Here is a 26,857-nt window from a genome sequence, read left to right as displayed (position 1 = left end):
CATTGATTGATACGTTGTAGCAGTACTGGGAGTACTTAATAGCACTATTCATGAACGTATCCCTTCTCAAAGAATGAGAGGACATGTCTCTCCTCCAAGTGGTTTATGATCTAGAAAACAATAGAAGGCCGAAATCAGGAAGACCAAAATGTTAATAAGGAATTTATAACTTATCTTAAAGACCATTGTAAACAGTTAAAATCGTTAGTAGTATTGGAATATCACTTGTAGTTGAATTCTGGACACAGTGGAGATGTAAAGGATTTGGACTACCTTAAAAAAATGCGGGATGAAATAATTAATAATAGGAATGACAAAGGGGAGGGTGGAAGTCCAGGAGATTCTTTGGAATCTTGTTTTTATGATTCATGTTTGATATATCTCTTTAAAATTTTAATTTGAAAAACCATATATATATATATATATATATATATATATATATGCAGGTTTTGGTGTCCTCGGGTGTCTTCCCGTGTAAAAGTTGGGGTGTCTAGGCGACGTTTCGCCTAGACACCCCAACTTTTACACGGGAAGACACCCGAGGACACCAAAACCTGCATTCCTGTACCCGTGAAAATCTACGAAAGCATATATATATATATATATATATATATATATATATATATATATGGTTTTCCCAGTAGTGATGTATGGAAGTGAGAGCTGGACCATAAAGAAGGTTGATGGCCGAAGAATTGATGCTTTTGAATTATGGTGCTGGAGGAGACTCTTGAGAGTCCCATGGACTGCAAGAAGATCAAACCTATCCATTCTGAAGGAAATCAGCCCTGAGTGCTCACTGGAAGGACAGATCCTGAAGCTGAGGCTCCAATACTTTGGCCACCTCATGAGAAGAGAAGACTCCCTGGAAAAGACCCTGATGTGGGGAAAGATGGAGGGCACAAGGAGAAGGGGGCGACAGAGGACAAGATGGTTGGATAGTGTTTTCGAGGTTACCAGCATGAGTTTGACCAAACTGCGGGAGGCAGTGGAAGACAGGAGTGCCTGGCGTGCTCTGGTCCATGGGGTCACGAAGAGTCGGACACGACTAAACGACTAAACAACAACAACATTATATATATATGTGTGTGTGTGTGTGTGTGTGTATGTAAAAGAAAACAATAGAAGGAGGACAGCAGGAAAAGGGGAGGCAAAAGGAAGTAAGCCTTAACAAGAGAGGCAGTGTTGCGTAGTGGTTAAAGCAGGGGTCCCCAAACTTTTTAAACAGGGGGCCAGTTCACTGTCCCTCAGACACTGTCGGGGGCCAGACTATGTTGAAAAAAATATGAATGAATTCCTATGCACACTGCACATATTTTATTTGAAGTGCACACAAAAACAGGAAAAACAATACAGTGGTACCTCGGGTTAAGTACTTAATGGTGTTTCCATGCGCTCTGGTTTCCATCACAGAGTTCCGTTGTGCCAGAAGCAGCTTCCCCCCCCCCCTCAAAGATCTTTATTGAAACTTTATATATATACATAATAACCAAAATTCCCAATGATTCCCTCACATAAAATATAATATCTAAAATACAACAGCTGCATAATTATACACTTAATTATAAAACCACCCACCCACCCTCTACTTCCCTCCACAGCAATTCAACTTCTTTATATTTCTTTCTACCTTTCCCCCCTTGCATTCTATAATAAATTATTTTTGCTAAATTCTGATTCTTCCTTCTTTCTTTATTGGTTTTGTTATTGCTTACATTTTTTATTCTAAGCCTATTAGCATGTCATTTTTAGAACAATATTTTGACATATAATATTTGAAATACTTTCACTCCATTCTTAACTTTTGATTTGATTGATATCTTATAATTGAAGTTAATTTTGCCAATTCAATATACTCACTTAATTTATAAATCCACTCTTCCTTTGTTGGTGTGTCCTGAGATTTCCATGTAGTGGCAATCACTACCCTGGCAGCTGTTGTTGCATATAAAAAGATTTTTTTTAATATGTGGTATGTCTTTGCCCACCAACCCTAACAGATAAGCTTCGGGATTTTTTTTATCAAGAGGGTTTTTTTTTTTTTTGCATTTTCTTAAGTTCCTCATGTATTATTCCCCAAAACTTCTTATTTTCTTGCAACCCCACCACATATGAATTATCATTCCAGGTCCTTTGTTACATTTCCAACAAAGGTTGGATTTTAATTTATAAATTTTGGCGAGTTTAACTGGTGTTAAATACCACCTGTCTGTGGACAAACAGCGGCTCCCTCGGCCTGAAAGTGAGATGAGCACCGCAACCCCATAGTCGCCTTTGACTGGACTTAACTACTTTGGCCACCTCATGAGAAGAGAAGACTCCCTGGAAAAGACCCTGATGTTGGGAAAGATAGAGGGCACAAGGAGAAGGAGACGACAGGGGACAAGATGGTTGGACAGTGTTCTTGAAGCTACAAACATGAGTCTGACCAAACTGCGGGAGGCAGTGGAAGACAGGAGTGCCTGGCGTGCTTTGGTCCATGGGGTCACGAAGAGTCGGACACGACTAAACAACTAAACAACAACAACTGCATGGGGGTCCTTTGCCTTTACCTCTACAGCTGCAAACAAAACGTTTTAAGTGTGTTTTAAGTGCAATATACAATGTGACACTAGGTGGCGATGGTGAGCCTTATGGAAAATCCAATGTATTTTTTTTAAAAAAATGCTTAAAAAAGAAAAAAGCATTTTCAGAACAGTTTTTATATGTGTGTGTGGATTCCACCCAGGGCTCAAATTTCCACTCACCCATGAATCTTGCTGTGTGCTCTGGGGCCAGTTGCTTTCTCTCAGCCTCACCTGCCTCGGAGGGTTGTTTTGGAGATGGGGAGAACTCCCTACCAGCACTTTGAGCTCCTTGGAGGTTTCCTAAAAATGTGACCCGCATCCCTGCTGTGTGACCGAGGACTCTGACGCTACCTTGGCGCTGTTGAAGAGGCTTGAAGGTAATGCCAGCGTTCCACCTTCCCAGCTGCTGATGCTATTTCAATTAAAAAAAGAGAGACTCAACGTGCCACAACTAGTTTCATCCTTTTAAGTGTGTGAGTCAGGACTCAGGAAGTCCCCAGTTTAATCCGACAGCAACTACAAACGCATGACGTGGTTTTCAGCATGCAGCCACTCTTTTTCCTAGCCTCAATTCCTCGTAGGCTTAATAGGGCTGGCCTATTTTAGAGGGTTGTTCTGAGGAGTACTGACATAATGTATGTGAAGTGGTTTGAAAACTGTAACCTGCTAAATGCGGTTATTATTCATAATGAGAGCTTTCCATTCAAAGCGACTGATTTGGTGCTGCCACAAAGGTTTATCTCGATAGCCTCCATTCGCTTCCTCTTCCATTGTTCTCTTCCTTGCGTCTGTTTACAGATTGTAAGGCCCTTGGGGCAGGGACCTGTCCCGTCATTCACACATTCTTTGTGACGTGCTATATATGTACATAGAATCTCTGTGGGCAGAGATTGCAGCACTGCAGTATCATGTAGTTTGTTCTCTCTGTGTGACTCCCCATCTCTCCTCTCTTTCTTTCTTTCCTTCTCTCTCTCTCTCTCTCTCTCTCTCTCTCTCTCTCTCTCTCTCTAAAACACACACCTGGTTTACACATACCAGTAATTCTGAGTTTGTTTAAACTGCTGTTAACTAACCTGCAGATCTCCAAGAGGATTTTGTCTCCCTCAAAAACCACAAAAAACTGTCATTTCAAAATAAACAAATAACTTTTGACTGCTCCTATGAGTCCCTCCATTTGTTGACATGATCCTTTATTCAGAGAAAAGAATGGGTGCATGGCTCAGTACTGGGTCAAAAGGAGCAGTGTTTTGTGCAGACGTAATAGTTTTTGGCTAATTAAACCATTTATGGCCTTTTAAAAAGGGATGCGGCTGGCGCTGTGGGTTAAACCACAGAGCCTAGGACTTGCCAATCAGAAGGTTGGCGGTTCGAATCCCCACAACGGAGTGAGCTCCCGTTGCTCGGTCCCTGCTCCTTCCAACCTAGCAGTTTGAAAGCATGTGAATGTGCAAGTAGATAAATAGGTACCGCTTCGGCGGGAAAGTAAACGGCTTTTCCGTGCGCTGCTCAGGTTCGCCAGAAGTGGCTTAGTCATGCTGGCCACATGACCCAGAAGCTGTATGCCGGCTCCCTCGGCCAATAAAGCAAGATGAGCGCCGCAACCCTAGAGTCGGCCACGACTGGACCTAATGGTCAGGGGTCCCTTTACCTTTTTACGGCCTTTTAAACTGTGTTTATTGTTTGTTACCATGTTACGTATTTTTGTGGGGTTTTTTTATATTGTAAACTTCCCTGTGATCCTAAACAGCTAAACCCTTTCATGAGAAAGCCTTTGGAAGGAAACCCCGATAAAAAATATGTACCCGCTGCCTTGCAAGACACATTTGGATGGAGAAAAGGCTAAGGAGTAAACCCTACACAAATCTGGCATGGTCTCCCTAAGACAGTTGGATGGTGTCTTGTATGCCTCCTTCCAGCAACTCCTGCAGCCAAGCTGGTGCCAAATGTACTTCTCTGCTTTGCTTTGGGTCACATCAGTGAGGCTGAGAGGGGGGTCTTGTCATCTGGGCAGTCCAGGACCTCCATGCACAAAACCCGGGTTTGCATCCTGGAGAGGCCACTCTGGTGCTTGCTAACGCAGCAAAAACAATGCGGGAGGCAGCAGTTACAAGTTAGCAGTCTCTGCAGCCACAGCAGGCGCTGTGATTCCCAAATAGTTTGACTTCACCCCTAGTGGTGCACGCCATTGTATTCTCAGACAGATGGATGCCAGCAGAATCCTCAGATAAAGGGTGGTGTAGAAAGTCAATTAATTAATTAAATAATTAAATAATTAAATAATTATGCCAAATGGTTTTTGTGTGTCCTCCACAAGGCCAAAACATTTAAACTTTGCTTTACTTATCACTTCCACAGATCTCCTGCTGTGGCCCTGTGATCCCAGAAGGTTTATGTGACAGCTCGATGCCACAGAAAAAAGCCTTGTCCTTTAAAAAAGAAAAGAAAAAAGGCCACACCCACTTTCCCCTTGTCCTAGAAAAAGCTTAGTCATGCCAGGTTTAAGCCATGGTTTGTTTAACAAACCAGGAGTTAACCACGAGTCGTCCCACGGGTGAGTGAACAGACCATGGCCTGTTTCCCCCCCAAATTTTGGTCTGTTTTCCAGCTGCTCTTGCCTCTCATGACTTTATATCTGGGTGGGCTTCTGGGATGGACAAACAAACCATGGTCATGAAAGAGTGCTGAGTTTGTGTGCAATGGCAAACCATGGTGTAGTGAACCATAGTTTAGCATGTTGTGTGAACCCCATAAGAGGAATCAATTCCCGGAGCAAAAGTAGGCCTGCAACAGAGAGAGGGGAGGGGGATGGTGCTGAGTGCTGCATGAAATTACATTGAGCCCAGTTCCCCATCACAGGTCCAGATGGGAATATGTAAATAAATTGTCTCACACTGCAAAGTAATGAGCTAAATTTAAAAGACAGAGAAAAAGTTATGGAAATTCCCTTCATGAACATCAAGGGAAAGCTTCATGCAACATTTTCAGCAATTCTACTTAACACAGTGATGCAAAGTCACATGTTTATGTCTGAGCTTATCAGAATATTGTACTCTGTAACGTTCAGTAGTTTCCCGTATCTTCTTTCCACTGCTTTAAGTCCAGAAATGGGTATTTTGTCATTGGACTCCGCGTACCATTTAAGCTTTGCAAAAAGTCCTTGGAGTTTACTTGAATTCCAATGCAAGACATGCCAATGAACCGCTGAACTGAAATGAACATGGTAAATCTAGAGGGCAAAGTGTCAGGGTGAGGATGTGTTTTGCTGGGAAAGTGAAAGCGCTTATTCTGACGCGCCACCTTTTAAAGATTTATTTTTAATCTGTGTTGTTCCTTTTTTAGAAGGCCTCTGAAGCATGGCCCCAGATCAGCTGAACTTGTTGCTTGTCTACATGGTCTATTTTTACCACGTTTTAAATCAAAAGGACATTTCTTCTGATATACAGTTCGACGAAAGTCTTAAGAACACTCTAATCTGGACCCCAGTGAAATCAATCACAAACTCTGCACTTGCGTTAAACAAGTATTTCAATTGGGGCTTATATTAGCTTTGCTTTTGGAGGGGGTATCACTTGGTGATATTCATTTCAACCCTAAATAATCCATCTAAAACTAAGTGCATTATAAGACTGTTGATTTTAATAGACAGAGATGAAGTGTTTATGTCATAATAAATGTGTTTATCTTCAGGATAACACAAGACTCTTTGGCTGTGTGCACATAAGTGGCTTAAAACACAGCTGCTAGGTTTTTCTTCTCAATTTGATTCTTAGCTGGTTTGGGGGCAAAACACATCAAAATGCATCCTGATCTCTGATCATCATCAACAACAACAACTTTATTGTACTAGCCAAAGGCCATGGCATCATTCACAAAGGGAACAAAAAGAAAAGCAACAGTAACCATAAAAAACATCAGGCACTGCGGATACAATAAACCACAATCACGTCTCCTAAAAATTATTTGTTGCATACTGTCAGGGAACTGCCATCGGAGCCAGAGGGAGAGGGAGGGCTCCAGAGGGATTCCGAAGAGCGTCCCGGGAGGGAGAGAAGCAGCACATCTTCTGGGGAAGGAAATCAGCATAACACCAGTGGAGAAGGGGGAATCGGAGAGGTGGCTCCAAGACTCCTCGCCGGGAACCAGTGGGGAGAGCACGGGTCCTCCGATGCCCACACCCTCCCTGCGCAGAAGGCTTCCGCACAGAGAAAGTAGGCGGAGACTAGGCGTCAAAGAGCTTCTTTGCTGGAAGAAGTTCAAGAAACGCCCACTAACGGATTCTGCCAGCGATTGAGACAGCCACGGGCGCGTGGCTGTCCAGACAGAAAGGGTTCATTCAGGCAACCAGCCAAGGGTGGCGTTGATTTACACACAAGCAACCCCTAGAACCATTACACATATGATAGAATAGCAAGGGGTTCTCAGGTAGAATGTGGCAGCTTAAATGTCCGAATCACCTTTGCAATTGACCACTATTTTATCTAGTTCTTTTCTCCTGATCTTCTTAGCTGCCAACGCATATAGTTACGAAGTCATCAGTATCACTCAGCAGCCATTTCACCCTTTCCACCCTGTTCGAGTGTGTTCCATTTGTGAGCAGGGGTTTTATAAATCAGTCTCTTGGTTCTATATGTAGTGGGCATTGCAATAAATAGTGGTGCAGGTCCTCTACGCAAGGTTGCCCGCACAGACAAAGTCTCTCCTTGTACTGTACTTTGCTGTACCAACCATCCACCACCGCTGAGGGCATCAATAGGAATCGTAATTCTGTAAAAGCAATTCTTAGTATGGCAAGTGGGTGCTTTGTCAAATAACTAGCTTGGATGTGCTCCGTTTTGATAAGTGGGAACCATGGTGAACTTTGGGTAGAGGCAATTGTGGTTAAATCCCTTTCTGCATTGGACCTGAAGAGACAATCTCTTAAGTGCCTCTTATCCATCTTCATGATCACCTGAAGATATTGGAACTGATATTGGGTCAAGAGGTGTTTTTGCCATCCTTCCAGCATTTGGTCTGTTCCCGTTCTGTGTGGGACATACCTGATCTCTGATCATTCACCATTCTTCCTGGGACTGATGGGAGCTGGCATGCAGAAATACCTAGAGACCCATAGGTTCTCCAGCTCTGAGCTATAGCGCAGAGTGGGATCTGCACATTGTGAATTCGCCAACCTTCACTATATTCTCAAGCTTAGGGTTGCTTCTTAATGCATCACAAGAGAGAGAGAGAGAGAGAGAGAGAGAAGGAGACAATGATTTGTAGAAAACTTGCAAATGCTAATTTATATATAGATGCACGCTGAAAAGTAAGTAATTTAAATAGAAATGCAGTGGATCTCCCCACGGTGAGCTATGTGCCTCTCCGATGTGCTGTCGAAATACTAACAGTTGATGGGCTACTTCAAGGTCCCCTCTGTGTCCTCTTCTGGTTCCTTATCTTTAAATAGTACAGTCTTCTGTGAAGAAGGACAACTGAACTGGCCTAACAGGGAATTGTGATTCTGCCAAACAACCTGTGATCTCTTCCAGAAAATGTTGAGCATATGTGCTGAATTCTCAGCACATTCACTGAATGACAGTCGCATTGACAGCACATGCTCCCCTAATATAATCCTGGGAACTGTAGTTTGCCCCTCACAATTCTAAGCACCGTTAAGAAACCGCAGATCCCATTATTATTATTTGAGGGCAGGCAAGGAGTCGTGTGGTCTAATTGTATGGTGTGAATATGGTACTTCCTAAGATTTTTTTGGGGGGAGAAACCAGGATCACTAAAATGGTATAAAAGAGAGTAGTTTACAGTACAGAGACAGCCAAATGATTTCACACAAACACCCTGGGGATTTGGCCTATGTTTCCAGAATTTACACAATGCACCTAGATTGATGGCAAGGCACACGTCTAGGCTACGCTGCTTTTATGGGAAATCTGAAATATCCCAGTGAGCTCCATGTCAGAGGGGGCCAGCTCATAATGTACAAGAGAGCAAAGTGCTTTTAAGGTATTGCTCTTTCGGTGCCCTTCATGCGCACCACACAATTTTCTTTGCAAAAAAAAGGCCCTCCTGCTACGTGCACAAAGTCAGGGCCTCCTTGCTGGCTTATGCTGGGGAGGGATTTGCTAACATAAACCATTTTAGGCCCACTGAGAGTTCTGTAAACCTCTCCCGGTCACAACTACCTGAATCTGGAGTCAAAAATTCACATCTGTTCTTTTTCTCAACTTTCAGCCTTGGCCCATTTGGGGCCTATTATTTACCCTTCACTGCTGAGCTTCCAAATGGCTCAGGAACAGGGTAGCCATGCCATATGCTGGCAATGGTGAGCGAACCAGCCACAGCTTCTGCAGTAATTGTTGCATCTCTTGGGAATAACACGGTGGGCTTAAAATTGTGGGTGCCAAGCCTCTCAGTTAGCCTAATCCAGGGGTCAGCAAACTTTTTCAGCAGGGGGTCCACTGTCCCTCAAACTTTACGGGGGCCAGACTATTTTTTTGGGGGGGGGAATGAACTATGCCCCACAAATAACCCAGAGATGCATTTTAAATAAAAGGGCACATTCTACTCATGTAAAAACATACTGATTCCCGGACCATCCTCGGGCCGGATTCAGAAGGCGACTGGGCCGGATCCGGCCCCCAGGCCTTAGTTTGCCTACCCATGGCCTAATCCTTGGCTGGAGAGCATGCAGACCCTCAAAGTGTCCCTATTTTCCAAGGACAGTCCCGGATTTACAAAGCCGCCCCAGTTTCTGATTTGATTCTGGTATGTCCTGCTTTTCCTCAGGACATCCCTATTTTCGTTGGAGAAATGTTGGAGGGTATGGAGTTATGTGACCCCCTGTATAGTTTTATTATGTTTTTATACAGTTACAGTTACAGTTATACAGTTACAGTTTTTATACAGTTAGTTATACAGTTTTATACTGGTTACGAACTTAATTCGTTCCGGAGGTCCATTCTTAACCTGAAACCGTTCTTAACATGAGGTACCACTTTAGCTAATGGTGCCTCCCGCTGCCGCCACACAATTTCTGTTCTCATCCTGAGGTAAAGTTCTTAACCCAAGGTACTACTTCCAGGTTAGCGGAGCCTGTAACCTGAGGTGTTTGTAACCCGAGTTACCACTGTATATGTTGGAAGCCACCCAGAGTGGCTGGGGCAACCAAGTCAGATGGGTGGGGTATTAATAATAATAATAATAATAATAATAATAATAATAATAATAATAATAATAGAACAGGACATCCCTATTTTTTATTGGATAAATTTTGGAGGGTATGGAATATGCTGTAGCTTTTAATGCACTGAGGCAGTGTGAGATCCTGCTGACCAAGGATGCAATACAGTGCTTTTTTCTAAAAAAAATGTCTAGGGGTACTCTCATTTTCCTACTCATATTGAAATACTGTCCCTCAATGAGGCCAAACTTAGATTCACTAAATGTTTAGGGGTATGTGTACCCCTGTGTCCCCCCAGAAAAAAGCACTGGTGCAATATATATATATATTTCATACACAGAGGATGAGAGGAGATTCTTAACTAAGGCCTGCAACAGAAGGTCTTGAAGGTTACACTGTACCAAATCAGTGTGTTTAAAAATCATTTGCTGTTTATACCTAATAGTGATTACAGCAGTGTTATCAACATGGGTCTAAAAGCTTCTGTCTTTCACACAGAGACAAAACACACTTCAGCCAAGCACGCCCTGGCCTGGGCTCTTGCACTGCCAGCAAAAATAAAGTACCTGTTTACGTGACGCTGACCCAGTAGCTTGGCTCACACACTATGGAAAAGAATGAAATCTTACTATCTTCTACTTTTCTTCCCCTGTTTCTTCCCACCTCTTTCTCCCCGCTCAATCCCATATTGCCTAAAACTGTACAGTCTCACTCTGAATGATGGACTTTGAAGGATATGATGGCTTGAAAAGAGAGACTCTGTACTACTGTTACCCAAGAAGATCTTTACACACCCACACATCCCTCCCCTGCTCTGCCCCAGCAAGCAGATTTGTGCCTGGAGAATGCATGGGTAGTATGTGTGACCCCCGATTCCTGATTCTTTGTAGTAAGAGTCACTCAGTTTACAGAACAAGTGAGCTGGAGTTTGGTGGAAAAGTTGACAGGCAGAGAGTCAACTGGGAAAGAGGCTAAGTTCCACACCCACTTCTTGTCACCTTTCCACATTTGTCATTTTACAGCTCTAAATGAGATACTGTTAAGCCTTTGCTGGCTGCTTCAACCTCAAACCTAGCATTTCCCAAAAGCAAATAGTTTGGGTGTGTGGTGTGTGGGACATTTCCCAAGAAATCTGGGATTCAAGTCCAATTCATTGTCTTTCCCCATCTCTCCTGCCATATCCTTTAGCTTTCTGCACATTATTATTATTATTATTATTATTATTATTATTATTATTATGCCACCCATCTGTCTGGGTTGTCCCAGCCACTATGGGCGGCTCCCAACAAAATATTGAAAACACAATAAAACATCAACCATTAAAGACTTTGGCAGAGGGGCTGCATGTGGTCACTTCAGGAAATGCTTGCTGAAAATGCTTGACACACTCTCTTCATCAGGAAGTCTTCAAGGATGAAACAGGTTCTGTGATTTGACAACAGTTTGTGAAATCACTTTTAGGCCCTTACACCAGCCAGCCTTAGCTGAAAGAACAGTGATAATTCTAGATCACTCTCCAACCAAAGTTCCCGCTGAAAATGACAGTAAATTGCAACATTAAGATTAACAGTAACATAATACACTGGTAAAGGTAAAGGGACCCCTGACCATTACGTCCAGTCGTGACCGGCTTTGGGGTTGCGGCACTCATCTCGCTTTACTGGCCGAGGGAGCCGGCGTACAGTTTCCAGGTCATGCGGCCAGCATGACTAAGCCGCTTCTGGCGAACCAGAGCAGTGCACGGAAATGCCGTTTACCTTCCCACCGGAGCGGTACCTATTTATCTACTTGCACTTTGACGTGCTTTTGAACTGCTAGGTTGGCATGAGCAGGGACTGAGCAATGGGAGCTCATCCCATTGCGGGGATTCGAACCGCTGACCTTCTGATCGGCAAGTCCCAGGCTCTGTGGTTTAACCCACAGTGTCACCTGCGCCACCATACAGTGGTACCTCAGGTTACATACGCTTCAGGTTACAGACGCTTCATGTTCCAGACTCAGCTAACCCAGAAATAGTACCTCGGGTTAAGAACTTTGCTTCAGGATGAGAACAGAAATCACGTGGTGGCAGCAGCTGGAGGCCCCATTAACTAAAGTGGTACCTCAGTTAAGAACAATTTCAGTTTAAGAATGGACCTCCAGAACGCATTAAGTTCTTAACCCGAGGTACCACTAATAATTGTCCCACTCATAGTCAAAATGACAGCAAAAGAAAAGTCACAGTGTACAGGAATCTACCAATTAAACCCAGAAGAGAGTTATTTCATTCCCACTGTGAAAATGTATTGGTAGCACATGATCTGCGTAAAAACAAAATAATAGTAATAATAGTAAATTCAAATTCTACACCAGGACAAGCTGCTCTGATTTGCACAATTGATTTGGCTCTTGCTAGTCACAGGTGGGAACAAGTGGTAGGAAGAGTTGTGGCTGAGTGTTGTTGTGACTAAATGCAGCCCGGGCTGGATGCTTCACTAGTAAATAATGGTATCCTATTTTATATGTTCTGGGGCTAAGCCCTTGAACTGAAACCAAATTCCATGGCTGCTACTTTGCGTAAATATGACCGGCACATTGCAACACTTCTTTTGATGTCTCTGTGTACAAGAGAGGATGTTTAGAAATCATCATTGGTTCAATAGAGATTCAGCAATGGGAAGTTGCATTCGGCAAGGGGAGAAGTCATTTTCAGGAACTGGTCTTTGGGACACCTCTCGCCTGCTAACTCGCAGCCTGCTGGGCTGGTTTGATAGGAAGTCCTGACGTTCATGACCCTAAGAAGGCTTGATGCTAATGACCCCAATCTGTATATATGATGAGCACTTCAGAGCTTCATGGAAAACTTACTGAAACTGATGATCTCAAGCTCACTGTGGAACTTGTCATATGTCTCAACACATGAGACAGACCATACTGTGATCTCATGCTCAAGTTTCCCACCACAGCTTGTGAACACAGAAGTTCCTTCTTGATGTCTCTCCCCAACTTTGCATCTAAAGTTAGGCAAAGACAGATACAACGTGAGAGTGGTGGAGGTGGCCATTCCTTGCTCTCAAAAACAGATGCAGCCTTACTGATTTGTGATGATTCTAGGAGTGGGAATTGTTTTCTAGGTTTTCATCCATTTGATTTGAGCTGGGGGAAACTGGTTGTGACCAGTGGTGTGTGGAGAGGTCTCAGGTGTGTGCAGTTCTGGGTCTTTTTTCAGCCCGAGCAGCAGGTAAACTGGTGAATGCCTTTTCCTCCCACAGGTGAATGAGGTGATGACAAGGTGTTCAAGCATTACACTAGTTTGGGAGAGATAACCGCAGAGAAAGTCAGAGAATGAGGGAGAACTGAGACATGGCGGAGACTGTCATAGCTTTAAAAAAATGGTTTATTCACCTATTTACTCACTCTGCATGGAGGGAGTCCAGCTCTTATAGCATGGTCCTTTCAAGAGGGGCTTATCCCCCACAACAGTGCAGCCCTGGAGTCCAGTCACAGATGACTTTGGGGTTGCGGCTGTCATCTCGCTTTACTGGCCGAGGGAGCCGGTGTACAGCTTCCGGGTCATGTGGCCAGCATGACTAAGCTGCTTCTGGCAAACCAGAGCAGTGCACGGAAACGCCGTTTACCTTCCCGCCAGAGCGGTACCTATTTATCTACTTGCACTGACTTGCTTTCGAACTGCTAGGTTGGCAGGAGCTGGGACCCCGTCGCAGGGATTCGAACCGCTGACCTTCTGATCGGCAAGTCCTAGGCTCTGTGGTTTAACCCACAGTGCCACCCGTGTCCCTTAGATATGTATCAGGTCCATAAATTACCATATAGCATATATTCAACATAAAAAACAGCAACAATTTGTTGTGGACAGCTGGACATATAGAGGGCCCCATTACCTTCAGTAGCTTAGGGCCTCATCAAACCTCTATATCTATCTATCATCTATCATCTATCTATCTATCATCTATCATCTATCTATTATCTATCTATCTATCTATCTATCTATCTATCTATCTATCTATCATCTATCTATCATCTATATCATCTATCTATCTATCTATCTATCTATCATCTATCTATCATCTATCTATCATCTATCTATCTATCATCCATCATCTATCATCTATCTATCTATCTATCTATCTATCTATCATCTATCTATCATCTATCATCTATCTATCTCTATCTATCTATTTATCATCTATCTATCTATCTATCTATCTATCATCTATCTATCTATCTATCTATCTATCTATCATCTATCTATCTATCTATCTATCTATCTATCTATCTATCTATCATCTATCATCTATCTATCTCTATCTATCTATTTATCATCTATCTATCTATCTATCTATCTATCTATCTATCTATCTATCATCTATCTATCTATCTATCTATCTATCTATCTATCTATCTATCATCTATCTATCTATCTATCTATCTATCTATCTATCTATCTATCTATCTATCATCTATCTATCTATCTATCATCTATCTATCTATCATCTTTCAGAGATCTGCCTGTGGTTGTTGGAAAGAGCAGATTCGACTGGATGGATCTGGTTCTGATCCTTCCTGGCTATATATTCAGCACTGATTTTTCTTCAGGGCTGGTGCAGCTGGAAGGGCTGATCTAATCCTGAATGAGAAATTCCTGGCAAAAGAATACTTCTTCCAATCCCTCCCTTACCCCCTTTGGCATCGGGGGGGGGGGGTTGTTGGTCATTATTTTTCTTTCCCTTTGAGGTCAGTGGCCGACTTCTAAATGCACCAGCTCAATAAACACACCACTCAGCTCCTAAGTGTGTTTTCCATATAGTTGACTTTTCTAAACCCTCTCGCTTTCAGATTAATGTGGGGCCCTTGGGGAGCCTGAGTTCTGAATCTGAGACCAAAACCAGATCACACCAGCCTGCTCTAAATTTGCAACTCTCCACTCCTCCACCGTCCAATAAAAGCCTCACAAAATATTCCATGAAAGCGCAATTCAGTTTACTCATGTTATTATTATTAGCCGATCGTTGGCAAGGGCATTTAATTTGCATTAATGGAACAACGTTGTCATCATGATTCACGTATATACTTTCTACTTTGCAACCCCTGGAAACCTTTATCCAAATTGGTGTGTCCCCCCCCCTTTCCTTTTCTGGATTAAAGGTTTTTGTAGGCTATAAACTGCAAAAACAGCCACGGCAAAAGCCACAGCTTAAAATGGCAAATGGAATCTCTGGGTTAATGGGCTTGAGAGGCAGAGGAGCAGTTTGAGAGAAAGGTTGGGAAGTAATCTGATACCAGCTGCTTCCCTGGGGGTAGGAGGTGGAGTGGCTCAGAATTTGTTCCTTTTTGCGCATCAGTTTTGTATTAAACTTTAAAATCTTCGCAAATAAATTCCACGTTTAAAGTTATGCATTTCTCTTTAAACTTTGGCTTCCTGCCTTTCCTTCCATGCTGTTCTTAATCCCATGCCATTTACATGCTACACTCTAATAAACGTTTCACCTAAGACACATTCTTCTGTTCAAAATATTATCATTTTTCTTCTGCTGCTCCTGTTTCGAATCCTGCTCACAATTTCATCTGATTATGATATGTTTTCCAGATAACCCCAAAATGGCTTCCATTCTTCTATAAGTGTAGATTTTGCAAAAAATAAATTTAAAAAGAGCTCAACAACTTTTGTCTGAATATGGCAACCCTAGTTAAAGATGGATGTTGCTATTGTGTGAACTCTTAGTAAAATGTGAGTCAATGAGGCACAGCCTAGGGAGCAGGCCATTCAGGACTAGAAGCTATAGATTTAAGATAACAATAATAAGGAAAGCAGAATAGCACCTTTATTTCACAATTGAGTCCCCCCCGCCCGTCCTTGCACAGAATTACAGTACAGTACAGTGAGAGAGAGGCAGAGGGAGAGACGTGGTTATGATCTCAAGTCTGGCAAAGAGATGCAAACAGCCAAAAGCTACGTGAGGTTCCTTTTTCTTGTTATTTCGGAAGAAATTGGTCACAGATTACGCAACCAAACAAAGCAATTGCTCCAAGACAGAGAGCTTGTGGGAATCGCTATGGTAACATCTGGAATGGAAGTTTTGCCTCATCTTTGTATTTATGTGAGTGTGAAGCACAAGGTTTGTGTATATGTCTACACACAGGAGCCACGGGAAAGGTTTAGTTGGCAAAGATGCTCGCTGTGTCTCAGTCATCACAAACAGAAGATATCAGAGATGAGAGACCCATTTCTGATGGAATCTGCTCCTGCTCTGGAGAATGCTGTTGGCACTGATCCAAGGGCATACTTGTCACGCTCCTAAAAATCACTTCTGAAATTTAAAATTTGTCTTTTAGAATGCAGATGCCTAAAACCCATGCCAACCTTATTACTGCCCATCCCCCCACTCCGTCTTAGTTAATACTGCAACCTGTGTGCAGGGCTGGACTTTGGGTTTTGGCACCCTGTGCCAGCCCAAAATTGGGCTCCCTCCACTTTCACTTTCCATTCTGCACATGCAGTACATCATAGTTGCGATGCCCTGTGGCACCCCGCCTTGGCTCGGCACCCACTGCGGGGCAACCAGTTGCACTGGCCTAAATCTCCCTCTGCTGTGTGTACACTGGTGGGGTGGACTGCAATAAATGCCCCAGGCTAGCACCCAATGGCCACACTGTTGCACACCACCCTGGGATGCGGGTGGTGCTGTGGTCTAAACCACCAAGCCTCACAAGGTCGGCGGTTTGAATCCCTGGGTGGTGTGCTCCTGTTTCTCTGTCTCAGTTCCTGCCAACCTAGCAGTTCAAAAGCATGCCAGTGCAAGTAGATAAATAGGTACTGCTGTGGCGGGAAGGTAAATGGTGTTTCCATGCGCTGTGGCTTCTGTCATGGTGTCCCGTTGCGCCAGAAGCAGTTTAGTCCTGCTGGCCACATGACCTGGAAAGCTGTCTATGGACAAACGCCAGCTCTCTCAGCCTGAAAGCGAGATGAGCGCTGCAACCCCATAGTTGCCTTTGACTGGACTTAACTGCACAGGGGTCCTTTACCTTTACCACCCCAATCTCTGAGTGGTGCAAGACTCTGGGAGTTCCAGACGCTTACCTAGTGTTCAGTTTCCTTGGAATGTGGGACACATCCATGTCTTTAGGATATATGGTTTATTTACACATACAGTGGTACCTCGGGTTAAGAACTTAATTTGTTCTGGAGGTCTGTTCTTAACCTGAAACTGTTCTTAACCTGAGGTACCACTTTAGCTAATGGGGCCTCCAGCTGCCGCTGCGCCGCCGCTGCACGATTTCTGTTCTCATCCTGAAGCAAAGTTCTTCACCCAAGGTAATATTTTTGGGTTAGCGGAGTCTGTAACCTGAAGCGTATGTAACCCGAGGTATCACTGTATATACAACCTGAGCCTACGATGGTGGGGCTCACGGCATCAACATCCCATAAGGTATTGCTTTCCCCATAGCCACAGCCTTGGATTCAAGCAGAAATCAAGCATTGTTCTTTTTCTGGCTTCTGCCTGCTTCTAGCCTAGCTCTCTTAACACACCTCTGACTATTGTCCTTCTCACTACCAGCCAAGTATGGAAGTGAGCCCACCCATCTGGCTCCTGTAATAAAGCCACTTCCTTTGTTACACAAAGGACCTATAGCATGCATAGGCAAACTAAGGCCCAGGGCCCAGATCCAGCCCAATTGCCTTCTAAATCTGGCCTGTGGACGGTCCGGGAATCAGCATGTTTTTACATGAGTAGAATGTGTGCTCTTATTTAAAATGCATCTCTGGGTTATTTGTGGGGCATAGGAATTCATTCATTTTTTTCTGCAAAATATAGCCCGGCCCCCCACAAGGTCTGAGGGACAGTGGACCGGCCCCCTGCTGAAAAGGTTTGCTGACCCCTGACCTATAGTTAACTCACCAAGAAACTTGCCTGGCTCCTTCAGCAATGAAATCTCACAACAATACCGTTTTTGCCAAGCCACCTGATACATAGCCTCTCCACTCGCTGCTAGCAAGACAAGATGTCCCCACTAGGCCTTAGTCTCCATTTCCCCCCACAAACCCGAGGTATATTACCCACCTGTGCTTCTCTGCTCACTATTTCCCTCCCCTATCAGGAGAGGAAGCTGCGGTCTGCAGTAGCCCTTCAGAAGCTGCAGATGGAACAAGCAATTCATAATGTTGTTGTTTCTGGAGACTAATGGCAAAGAGCCAAATGCAATGATTGTCAGGATGCCCAGAACACTGGACTGGGCTATTATTACATGTCTCTCTGATTTATTAGGGCTTTTCGGATTATTTTAGCTGCTCGCAACTAAAACTTTTAGAAGTAGAGTTTGAATTTTCCGCCTTGTATTGTCTTTCAGAATTAAGGATACTGTAGCCAAAGTAGCCCATAAAATGCCTTTCAAGCTGCCTCTGTCCAGTTTGACCATGATGGTGTCAGGCAAACAGGCATGCTGTTGACATAACAGTCCATGGGTATTTGATACTCTCTGCTATTCCTCAGGGCTGTCTGACATTAAAAAGACTATCAGCAAAATGTGCCCCCCTCCCGGAGGAAGACCTTTTGTAAAGTCAAACTTGCAATGTGATGTTGCTGTCCTTATCAATGGTGCAGCTTGACTGAGACCGATATCCATTAACACAGGGGGTGGGGTGGGCAATGTGATTTTAGGTTTGTTGACACAAGTATCTTTTTAAAGGTTGTAGTGCTTTGAATATTTAGACTGAAGTTCAACCGGAATCTATTGAAGTCGTTTCTCAGAAGGTTATGCTATCTCATTTACAGTTGCTTTGTTCTCATTTAGAGCAGTGTGTTCTGTTTGGGGGTTCATCGTGCAAGGAGGATAGTCACAAGCCGCCATTTTTCAATTAGTTTCTTTTCCAAAAAGAAAAATAAGAATGGGTGAGGGGAGAAGATGGAGCAAGCAGGACAAAGGGTGGGGAGAAAGGAAGAAAACTGTATGAAAATAAATGTGGCCATTGGTTCTGCTTTACAGGAAACAATAATAAATTATTATTTATTATTTATTATTATTAATACCCCACCCATCTGGCTGGGCTTCCCCAGCCACTCTAGGAGTCTTCCAACAAAATATTAAAAGACAGTAATGCATCAAACATTAAAAGCTTCCCTAAACAGGGCTGCCTTCAGATGTCTTCTAAAAGTCTGGTAGTTGTTCTCTTTGACATCTGGTGGGAGGGCGTTCCACATGGCAGGTGCAACTACTGAGAAGGCCCTCTGCCTGGTTCCCTGTAACTTGGCTTCTCGCAGTGAGGGAACCGCCAGAAGGCTCTCGGAGCTGGACCTCAGCGTCCGGTCAGAACGATGGGGGTGGAGATGCTTCTTCAGGTATACTGGGCCGAGGCCACTTAGGGCTTTAAAGGTCAGCACCAACAATTTGTGCTCGGAAACATACTGGGAGCCAATGTAGGTCTTTCAAGACCGGTGTTAAACCGTCCTCTATTTGAAATGTTTTTTTTCTAAGCAGGTACACAAGCCACCAGGACTTTCCCACTGTGGTGCAGTATACTGCATTGTTTATATATTTATTACTTCATGGAAAAAGCTGCTATGATTCAGTTTCGAAAGAATTTGTATTTCTCATAGTGCTTCCATTTCGTTGGGATTTCTAAACCTCTTAGCCGTATATAAATTGGCTGTATACTAACAGTATTTCTGCTTAAATCATCAAAAGAAGGCTCTTCCTGCAGGAAGCTTGGGACAAAAGAGTTTGCTAATTTTGCAACATCACTGCATTGCAGGTTTAATCGCCTTGGTTTTAAGGGGCTTATCCTTTGAAATGTTTTGATGTCAATAGCCCACCCCCCCCCAACCCCCAGGAGTAGAAGAAAAGAGTGCACTAATGTTCTAGTAAAATAAAAATAATTTATTAAAACATATCTGCTCTTCAAAAGGACAACTTCACTGAAGTTTGTCAGTACTTTCAGCATGGGTAGGAGTGTTCAACACAACCAGAGTCTACCTACACACAAACACACATACATATCTACAGCTGTTATTTTAAGTCTGGGCTAAGTTCTGCTCCATCTGCACCTTCATGCAGGCAAACTTTGACCCCAGTTAACCAGCCAGTCAGCATGCTCTGTTTTAAGTCAGTCATCTCTGCATGAAATGTTAACATTTAACGTCAGAATTTATGTTGAGCAGTCGCACATCTGTGCAGAGATGCAAGCTCTGTAGGGAACCCGCATGAGGAACCCTATAAATTATTATATGCTGCCAGTTGTTTAGGAAAAGTAGAGACAGCGAATTATTCAAAGCATTTTCTATGTCCCAGAAAAATTCGGTCTGCGCAGAGCTACTCCAGAGCTTATTTATTTTAACAAGGGAGGCTGATCTTATCTGGCTTAAGAGTGTCAACGCATCCATGTTGATAGATGGATCTGGATGACCCAAAATGCGTCAGACGCTCCTTGCCAACAGCATCTTTTTAATGAATTTTCCCTAGTAACTGGCCAGCAGTTTCACTTGGGTTTTCCTTGTGGACTATATTATTGCAGCGTGCTGGAATCTGAGAACTGCCAGAGTCAATATATGCCCATCCTCCGTGGAAACATATAAGTTACATTTGGGCAGATCTCCTGCACAGTCAGTTCATTTCAGTCCATCCAGTCTGCAAAGACATGGGCTTCCTCCTTAACGGAAAAAAATGGCACTCTTTTCCGTTTTGCTTCCTCTTCCCTCCTGGACTTGGGAGTTCATGTCGCCTGAGGCTCCTTATGGATTGGCATTTTACACAGCTCCTGGTAGAATTCAGACTCCAGGAACCGTGGATAGGCATTATTCTCCATCAAGCTGTAGACTCTCTTCTGGGCTGTGCTGAAGCAAGTGTCTGTCGCCTCTTGGAGGTTCTGAGCAATGGTATTCTTGGTCTGAAAGTCTATGTTGATCTGAAATTAAAGGAGAGAAAGAACATGAATTGCCCATTCCGGATCAGACCCAAGGAATCATTTAACCTAAACCTCTACTCAACAGTGGCTAGCCAGCTGCCTTATAAAGATGAGTGACCTTCACCTGCAGCTTATTCCCAGGATCTAATAATCTAAAGTAAACTGCCTCTAAATTTGGAGGCTGCATTCAACTGCTGTGACAAATGGTAACTGACAGAGAAATTCGGGAATGCATATAGGCCTAACTGTTTTCAAGTCATCAAAGCCAAAAGTCATTGCACCCTCTCTATGTTCCAGCATGATCACATATTTCTACAAGAAGGCCAAGCAATTGGTGGATGAGTAGAATTCTCCTATCCCTCTGTACTGTGAACACCGGTAGAATGAATATAGCTTGTTGGGTGGTGGCATTTCCCCTTTGGTACAGATTAAGGGGAGCTACAAACCCACCAGACTCAAGGTAGCCAAGATTAGGGCTGGTGGTTTTAAATCCAGTGGGATTTTAACTGGGTAAATGATGCTATCCTTTTTTCCACTAGTAAAATACTTTGCACCAGTTGTGTAACATGATGCTTGGCTGTGTACAGACTCTGCAGGAAAGTGCCTTGTTGTGGTATGCTGCTACTTATATTAAGTGCTACCTAAAAATTAGATGTATGAGAGACCCTTTGGTGTCTGTTAAGTTTCCCATAGGCCTCACCTTAATGAGAATGTGATGTCCACTTTGGTCAGTTGCAATCTCACAGCCTAAGAACATGTAGGACCTATTTTAAGTTGCATTTTTCTTTTAATTGTGAACTCTGGACTGAAGCCCTAGGAGAATTGTACACGGAAACCAATATAGCAGAACTGCCAGATCTGTATGGATTTAAACAAGAGTTCTGGAGCACACATTTATAGCTGGTGTTCTCTAGATATTTTAGACTTCAGACCTCATCAGCCCCAGCCAGCCTGCCCAATGATTAGGTATTTTGGTAGTTGTAGTCCAAAATATATGGAAACCACCATATTGAGGAAGGATACTATAAAATCTGCTCACAGACTAAACTTTCTTGTGGATTCTCAGTTATGATACAGTTGTTTTTCAAGTGGATTTCTTCCCTGGGAGTAAATTACAAATGCCAAATGGCTAGCAAAATGAGCCTGGGAATGAGTATTCCTAATTCTTACGATGCCACTGAAAGGAATAGAAAGTGATGAGAGAGTGAAAAAAGTAAATAACTTGGGAAGTTCTGCTTACCTCTTTGGGAGCTTCCTTTTCAATAAAGTCACTGTAAATCTTCTTAGCCTTGGCGGTCATTTTCTGTGGGGACTTCGTTTTCTTGAAATCCTCACAAGCCAGCCAGAAGTCAATGTTCTCTTCACAAAACTCAGATTTCAAGAATGCTCTGAACGCTGCCAGACCATCTACAAAGGAAGGTGAAAGAGATGGATTAGCTCAAAACATCCCAGGAATGCTGTGTGTATATATGCATTGCCTTCATAAGTCTCTCGCTTGTTCACTCTGCAACTTCCTTGGATCATTTAAATAAAAAGTACCAGAACTCGCCCCCACTTAAAAAAAACAACAACCCCGGGGTATGAGGAATCTAAAATGACCAGCCAATTTTACATTCTGTATCGTATTTTTTAAAGCAACTTGTGTTCTTTTCCAAGAAGCCTTGAAAGTGAAAGCAGGGGAAACTTTCTAAAATTTCTCCCCTGCCGTTTTGAAATTGTATATTAACCTTTAGATGTTTATGGAACTTCTGGAAGGTATTTGCAATGGAAAGGCTGACTCGAGAGTCCACTTGGCAGCAAATGCCATATAACTAATGAGAAGTCTACATTTTTTCATTAGCTTAGCAAGTAAAGGCATAGCTGCAGAGTGAACTGAGCTCCCATACAGGAGCTCATAGAGGAACAGATCAAAAATGGATCTTATTAATGAGAAATGTGCATCAGAGCATGGCACAAGGCAGGCGCTTTTCTTACTCATTATAACCAACAATACAAGCATCAGAGTGTAATGTTTGCAGGAGACCTTACCCAAAGTTGACCAAAATCAATTAAAGGCTCCTAAATATTGCAGGAGCTTTGAATTGAACTAATAATGGGCACCTTGCAACTTGGAGACTCTTAAATGCAGCACTCCAGTGGAAAAGACTACATTTTATGCCAGTGGTGCTACATCTGCATATGGCACAGAAAGTCCAAACAGTAATGGACACTAACTGAAGTTGGAGGGCAACTGGCACCCCATAATAATCAGCTACTTGGCAGGTGCCTATTGGAAAAACCTGGATTACCCAAGAATGGATTTTTAAGAGCACCCAACTGTTCTGCACGGCACATACAAGACTAAGGGTTAGTGGAGCCTGAATCTGCGCACAAGTGAACATGCGCACAACTGCTTTACTGTCCCATAGTGTGATTAATTGCAGGGCTTTTAAATAAGACTTTTCCTACAGCGTGCCAGCACCGCTCAGCACACCGCCTTGCCATGTGCAGGAAGAAACTGCCCTCTCTTTTCTTCACTGCAGATGTCTATTCTCCAGCTTACATAGTTCCAAAGGAATGCAAAGCCAGCTAAAAATACAGGCTAGTTATGGAACTGCAAAACAGGAGAGCTCTTGCCATGGGAAGCGCTGTGGAGTTATGCCTGGATAGAATTATGCTTTCTAGGAATATGGGTCCCAAAGCAGCCACAAACGCCCATGGGAACAGCTAACCCCTATCTTGCAGAGCATCTTTTCCAGGAGAACCCTCACAAAAGGAGCCACTATTCTTGTGTGTTAAAGTCCTGCTCATTAATTGAACTTACATTTGTTAGCAAGCAACTCATCAAATGCTTCCGACCATAGCTGGGCTTCCTCAGGAGACGGCCTGGAAGAAACAGGAGAAAAATAGGACGATTATTATTACTGCTTTGGTGGCCTATTGCATAGATTTTTAAAAAATAAAAATATCCACTGGTGAGAAAAAGTGAGATGCATACCTAAGAAGTGCCTTTTGCTGCCCTTTCTTGTTGGCCTTTGCAGTGGTAGAACTGGAAGAGTTCTGCAGGAAGTAACTCAGCCGTGATTTCCAATCTTTCATGCTAAAAGAAAACAAAGAAAAATCAAGTTCAACCAACTGTACCCTTTGATTTTAAAGTGCAAAGAAGTCTGAATCTGTGGCTAATTAACATAAACTGAGTTCTGTTTGCTTAACAAAATTCCCAGATTTTAATCTAGCACCCAGTTTATGCCCAATAACTTCTTTTATCTCTGTAACCCAGCTGAGCTTCACACCTCAAGGAGTTTCATGACTGACAAATGTGTGATCAGACTTCCACTGAAAAGCATTATGCTTGAGCCCTGGTGGCCCATTCAAGCACATGCAATTTGCTGAATGCATCTGCAAGACAACAAGGACCAATTACCGAGAACAATTTCAGCAGGATCAGAGATAAATTCTGAGAATAGGGAGTTCAATGCAATCATATATTTTTTTTAAAAAATTACTTGCTCATGCCTCTTTCCCTTCACACAAAATGCTAGACTTGTGAGAATTAAGTTGCAGGCTCCCTGTTAGTAGAATGGCAGGATATATGTGTGTGTTAAAATTAATCTTATGCATGCTTTCTTGGAAGTAAATTCTGCTAACTCTAACAAGAGGACACAAAGGATCAGGTTCTGAATCTCGCTTTTCTGGTTTCTGGAAATATCACTCAGGCTTTCAATACAGTACTAAAAAATATTTGCATGCTGCAGCCGATCTAATATTAGTACAATACTGCATAATATTCAGATTGATTTTGCAGAAGACGGACAGCCAAGCCAACCTTGGCAACTCTATCATGTAGCCAGGAGATGCAAAATGCACTTTAAACCATGCTAGGCAGCAGATACGATTTACAGGTTTTTCGATTTTGCACAACAGGCAGTATTTGAAAGACAATACTGACTTTTGTTTTAAAAAGCACAATGCCCCAAACATCAGCTGTCTTTTGCTCCAGTGGGGAAAAACTTATTTCACCAAGGGTTGGAGGGAGTACGACTGAATTGCATACTTCCTCCTCACGCTAAAACAAATGGAAAGACCCTTTTGAAAGGATAAATCGCCTCTCATACGCGCCAATTCGCAGTTCTTCATTCAGAATGTTTGCCGATCAGACTTCACAAAGATTCTTTTCCCATCCGGAATACAAAACCCCCGAGGAAATAGGATGCTAGGGTGCTTAAGTGCATGCAAAAAACCCTTTGTTAGACTGAAGCGCAACACTGCTTGGAATGAAAGACGATCCAGCCTCAGCGAATCAGTTTTAAGCCCCAGTCATTCCCATAGGAAGAGTATTTAGCCGCAATTCCTGGGAGCTTGTGGGGCGCTGCAAATTCCTGCCACCCTACACACGTTTTCTATTAAGTCTCGCTGCAAACAGCGAGGCTGACTTCTGTAAGGAAACTTAAGGCTGAACTGTAAGAGAGCACTCTAGGACATTCCCAACGGTCCTTTGCAAAACTGTTTCATGCCTGTCCCCCAAATCAATCACACCTGCAAGACTTAGACTACGCTCCGCCGGTGCCGGACAGTGCAAGCCTCTGAGCTGCACAGAACCCTTCGCCCAAAACCGCTCTGCCTAACTCCCTAAACTTGCGACAAAAAAAGAAAGAAGATAAAACGAAACCAGAAGAAAAGAACGCACAGCATCCGCAGAGGGGAAAAACAAACCCTTTTACCACCTCCAGGATTAAGAGCAGAACTTTGCTCTAGCACGAAACATTCCGATCCAAAAACAGAAATATGGTTTACAAGTAGCCCCTTCTCCCAAAAAGAAACCCATTGGATTTTTGCCTTTTAACTTACATGGTTCTCTTCATCTTCCCCTTTTTCTCTTCTTTGCTCTGGCAGTTGCTGGCGCTCCTCTCCATTGGGCTGCAGTTGTGCTGGAGAGCCAGAAACATTGCACTCTGCATAATCGGAATTTCCGCTTCGAGGTGCTTCCCCGAGCTCTGCTGCGAGATACTGTATCTGAGCTTTCGCCGGGGCTCGCCTTTTATATAGAGGAAGGCTGGCGAGGGCGGGGTTTCGGCCTCACGCCTTCCGCCCGCTGATTCGCTTTAGCGCAAGGGACACAAGCCAAGGACGCCTCCCAACCCGGGCGCTCGCCAGCCAGGCTCTGACGCAGGCAGTGCGCTCCCGTCTTGCACAAAAGCAGCCGGGCTGGTGCAAGCGTTTTCCTCCCCTCTTGCAATGCTTAATCTTTTGTTCTCCCCCCCTTAACAACAAAAAAAGACTTTTGAGAGACTCGCTTTTTTTGGCAGCTGGAAACGGGCGAAAAATAGACCTCACGAGCCGCCTGCAAATTGGGGATACGGTTGCAGGAGATAAAAATATTCCGGTGACTTTTCTGCTTTGCAGCTAGGTGGATGGCGAGAGCCTTATATGGTGTTGATTTCATTTTATTAGGAGAGAACTTGCAAGAGGCGGGAGCGGGGCTGGGGTGGACCCGCACATTTTAAATATCGGTAAATTCCCACCCACCTTTCATCAACAGCCTCAGATACTTAAACACACCGGGGAATAACTCCCTGTGATATTTTTAGGTAACAGTTTCTAGGATCGTGCACATTTAGGTTGCAATCCGTAATAGGCATTTACCTGGCATAAGTCCCACAAAACAAGCGGGTTTTACTTCTGAGTAGACATGCATGGAATTGCATTAGCTAGTGCACGTTTCTGCCCCTTTTCAAAGAGACCTGCGATAAACCTTGCCAAAACGATCTTTGTAGGACAAGCATCTCTTAAAGCACTAGCCCCTGGAAATGCAGTGTTTTGAACCTAGGCTGGAAGGGATTTTGCTCCCTTCATTTTTGGTGGGTAGTTTTGCACAACCTGCCTGTGCTTGTCTTCATTCCGTGTTGCTGTGTCTACAGAAAAATGCTCCAATGAGCTAACAAAGTTTCTTATACTTAACCTGTTCCCTGGATGGAACCGAGGTTGCAGCGAGCCTCAATACAATGCACACACAATACAATGCACATTTAGTCCGTTAGGAAACCAGGTCAGTTTGGGACTTAGATCTGAACCAGGGTTCAGATTCCACTGCACCCCAAAGACTGATTACTGGCTTGATTTCAGACTGCGTATTCTCAGTGTTAGGTTCACATGTTCACAAGAGAAATGACAACTGAGACCTGCAAAAAAGAAAAAGGGAGGAAGGTTGCAGTGTCCTTTTCAGACAACTCTTCCAGGACA

General features: G+C 43.5%; 1 protein-coding gene across 1 annotated transcript; it reads right to left on the bottom strand.

Annotated features, from left to right (window-relative positions):
• Positions 1 to 19,593: 19,593 nt before the first annotated feature.
• Positions 19,594 to 25,631, bottom strand: RGS2 (regulator of G protein signaling 2). Its single transcript, XM_028732521.2, has 5 exons — positions 25,466 to 25,631; positions 23,616 to 23,717; positions 23,442 to 23,503; positions 21,879 to 22,045; positions 19,594 to 20,638 (listed from the first exon to the last, which is right to left on the bottom strand). Exons 1-5 carry the CDS (start codon positions 25,573 to 25,575, stop codon positions 20,447 to 20,449), a joined length of 633 nt encoding a protein of 210 aa, XP_028588354.2. The 5' UTR covers positions 25,576 to 25,631; the 3' UTR covers positions 19,594 to 20,446.
• Between the last annotated feature and the right edge of the window lie 1,226 nt (positions 25,632 to 26,857).

This window comes from Podarcis muralis, chromosome 5 (assembly GCF_964188315.1).
Source record: "Podarcis muralis chromosome 5, rPodMur119.hap1.1, whole genome shotgun sequence".
Lineage (NCBI taxonomy): Eukaryota > Metazoa > Chordata > Lepidosauria > Squamata > Lacertidae > Podarcis > Podarcis muralis.
The sequence above is the reverse complement of the archived record's forward strand: the minus strand, read 5'-3'. Positions and strand labels throughout refer to the sequence as shown.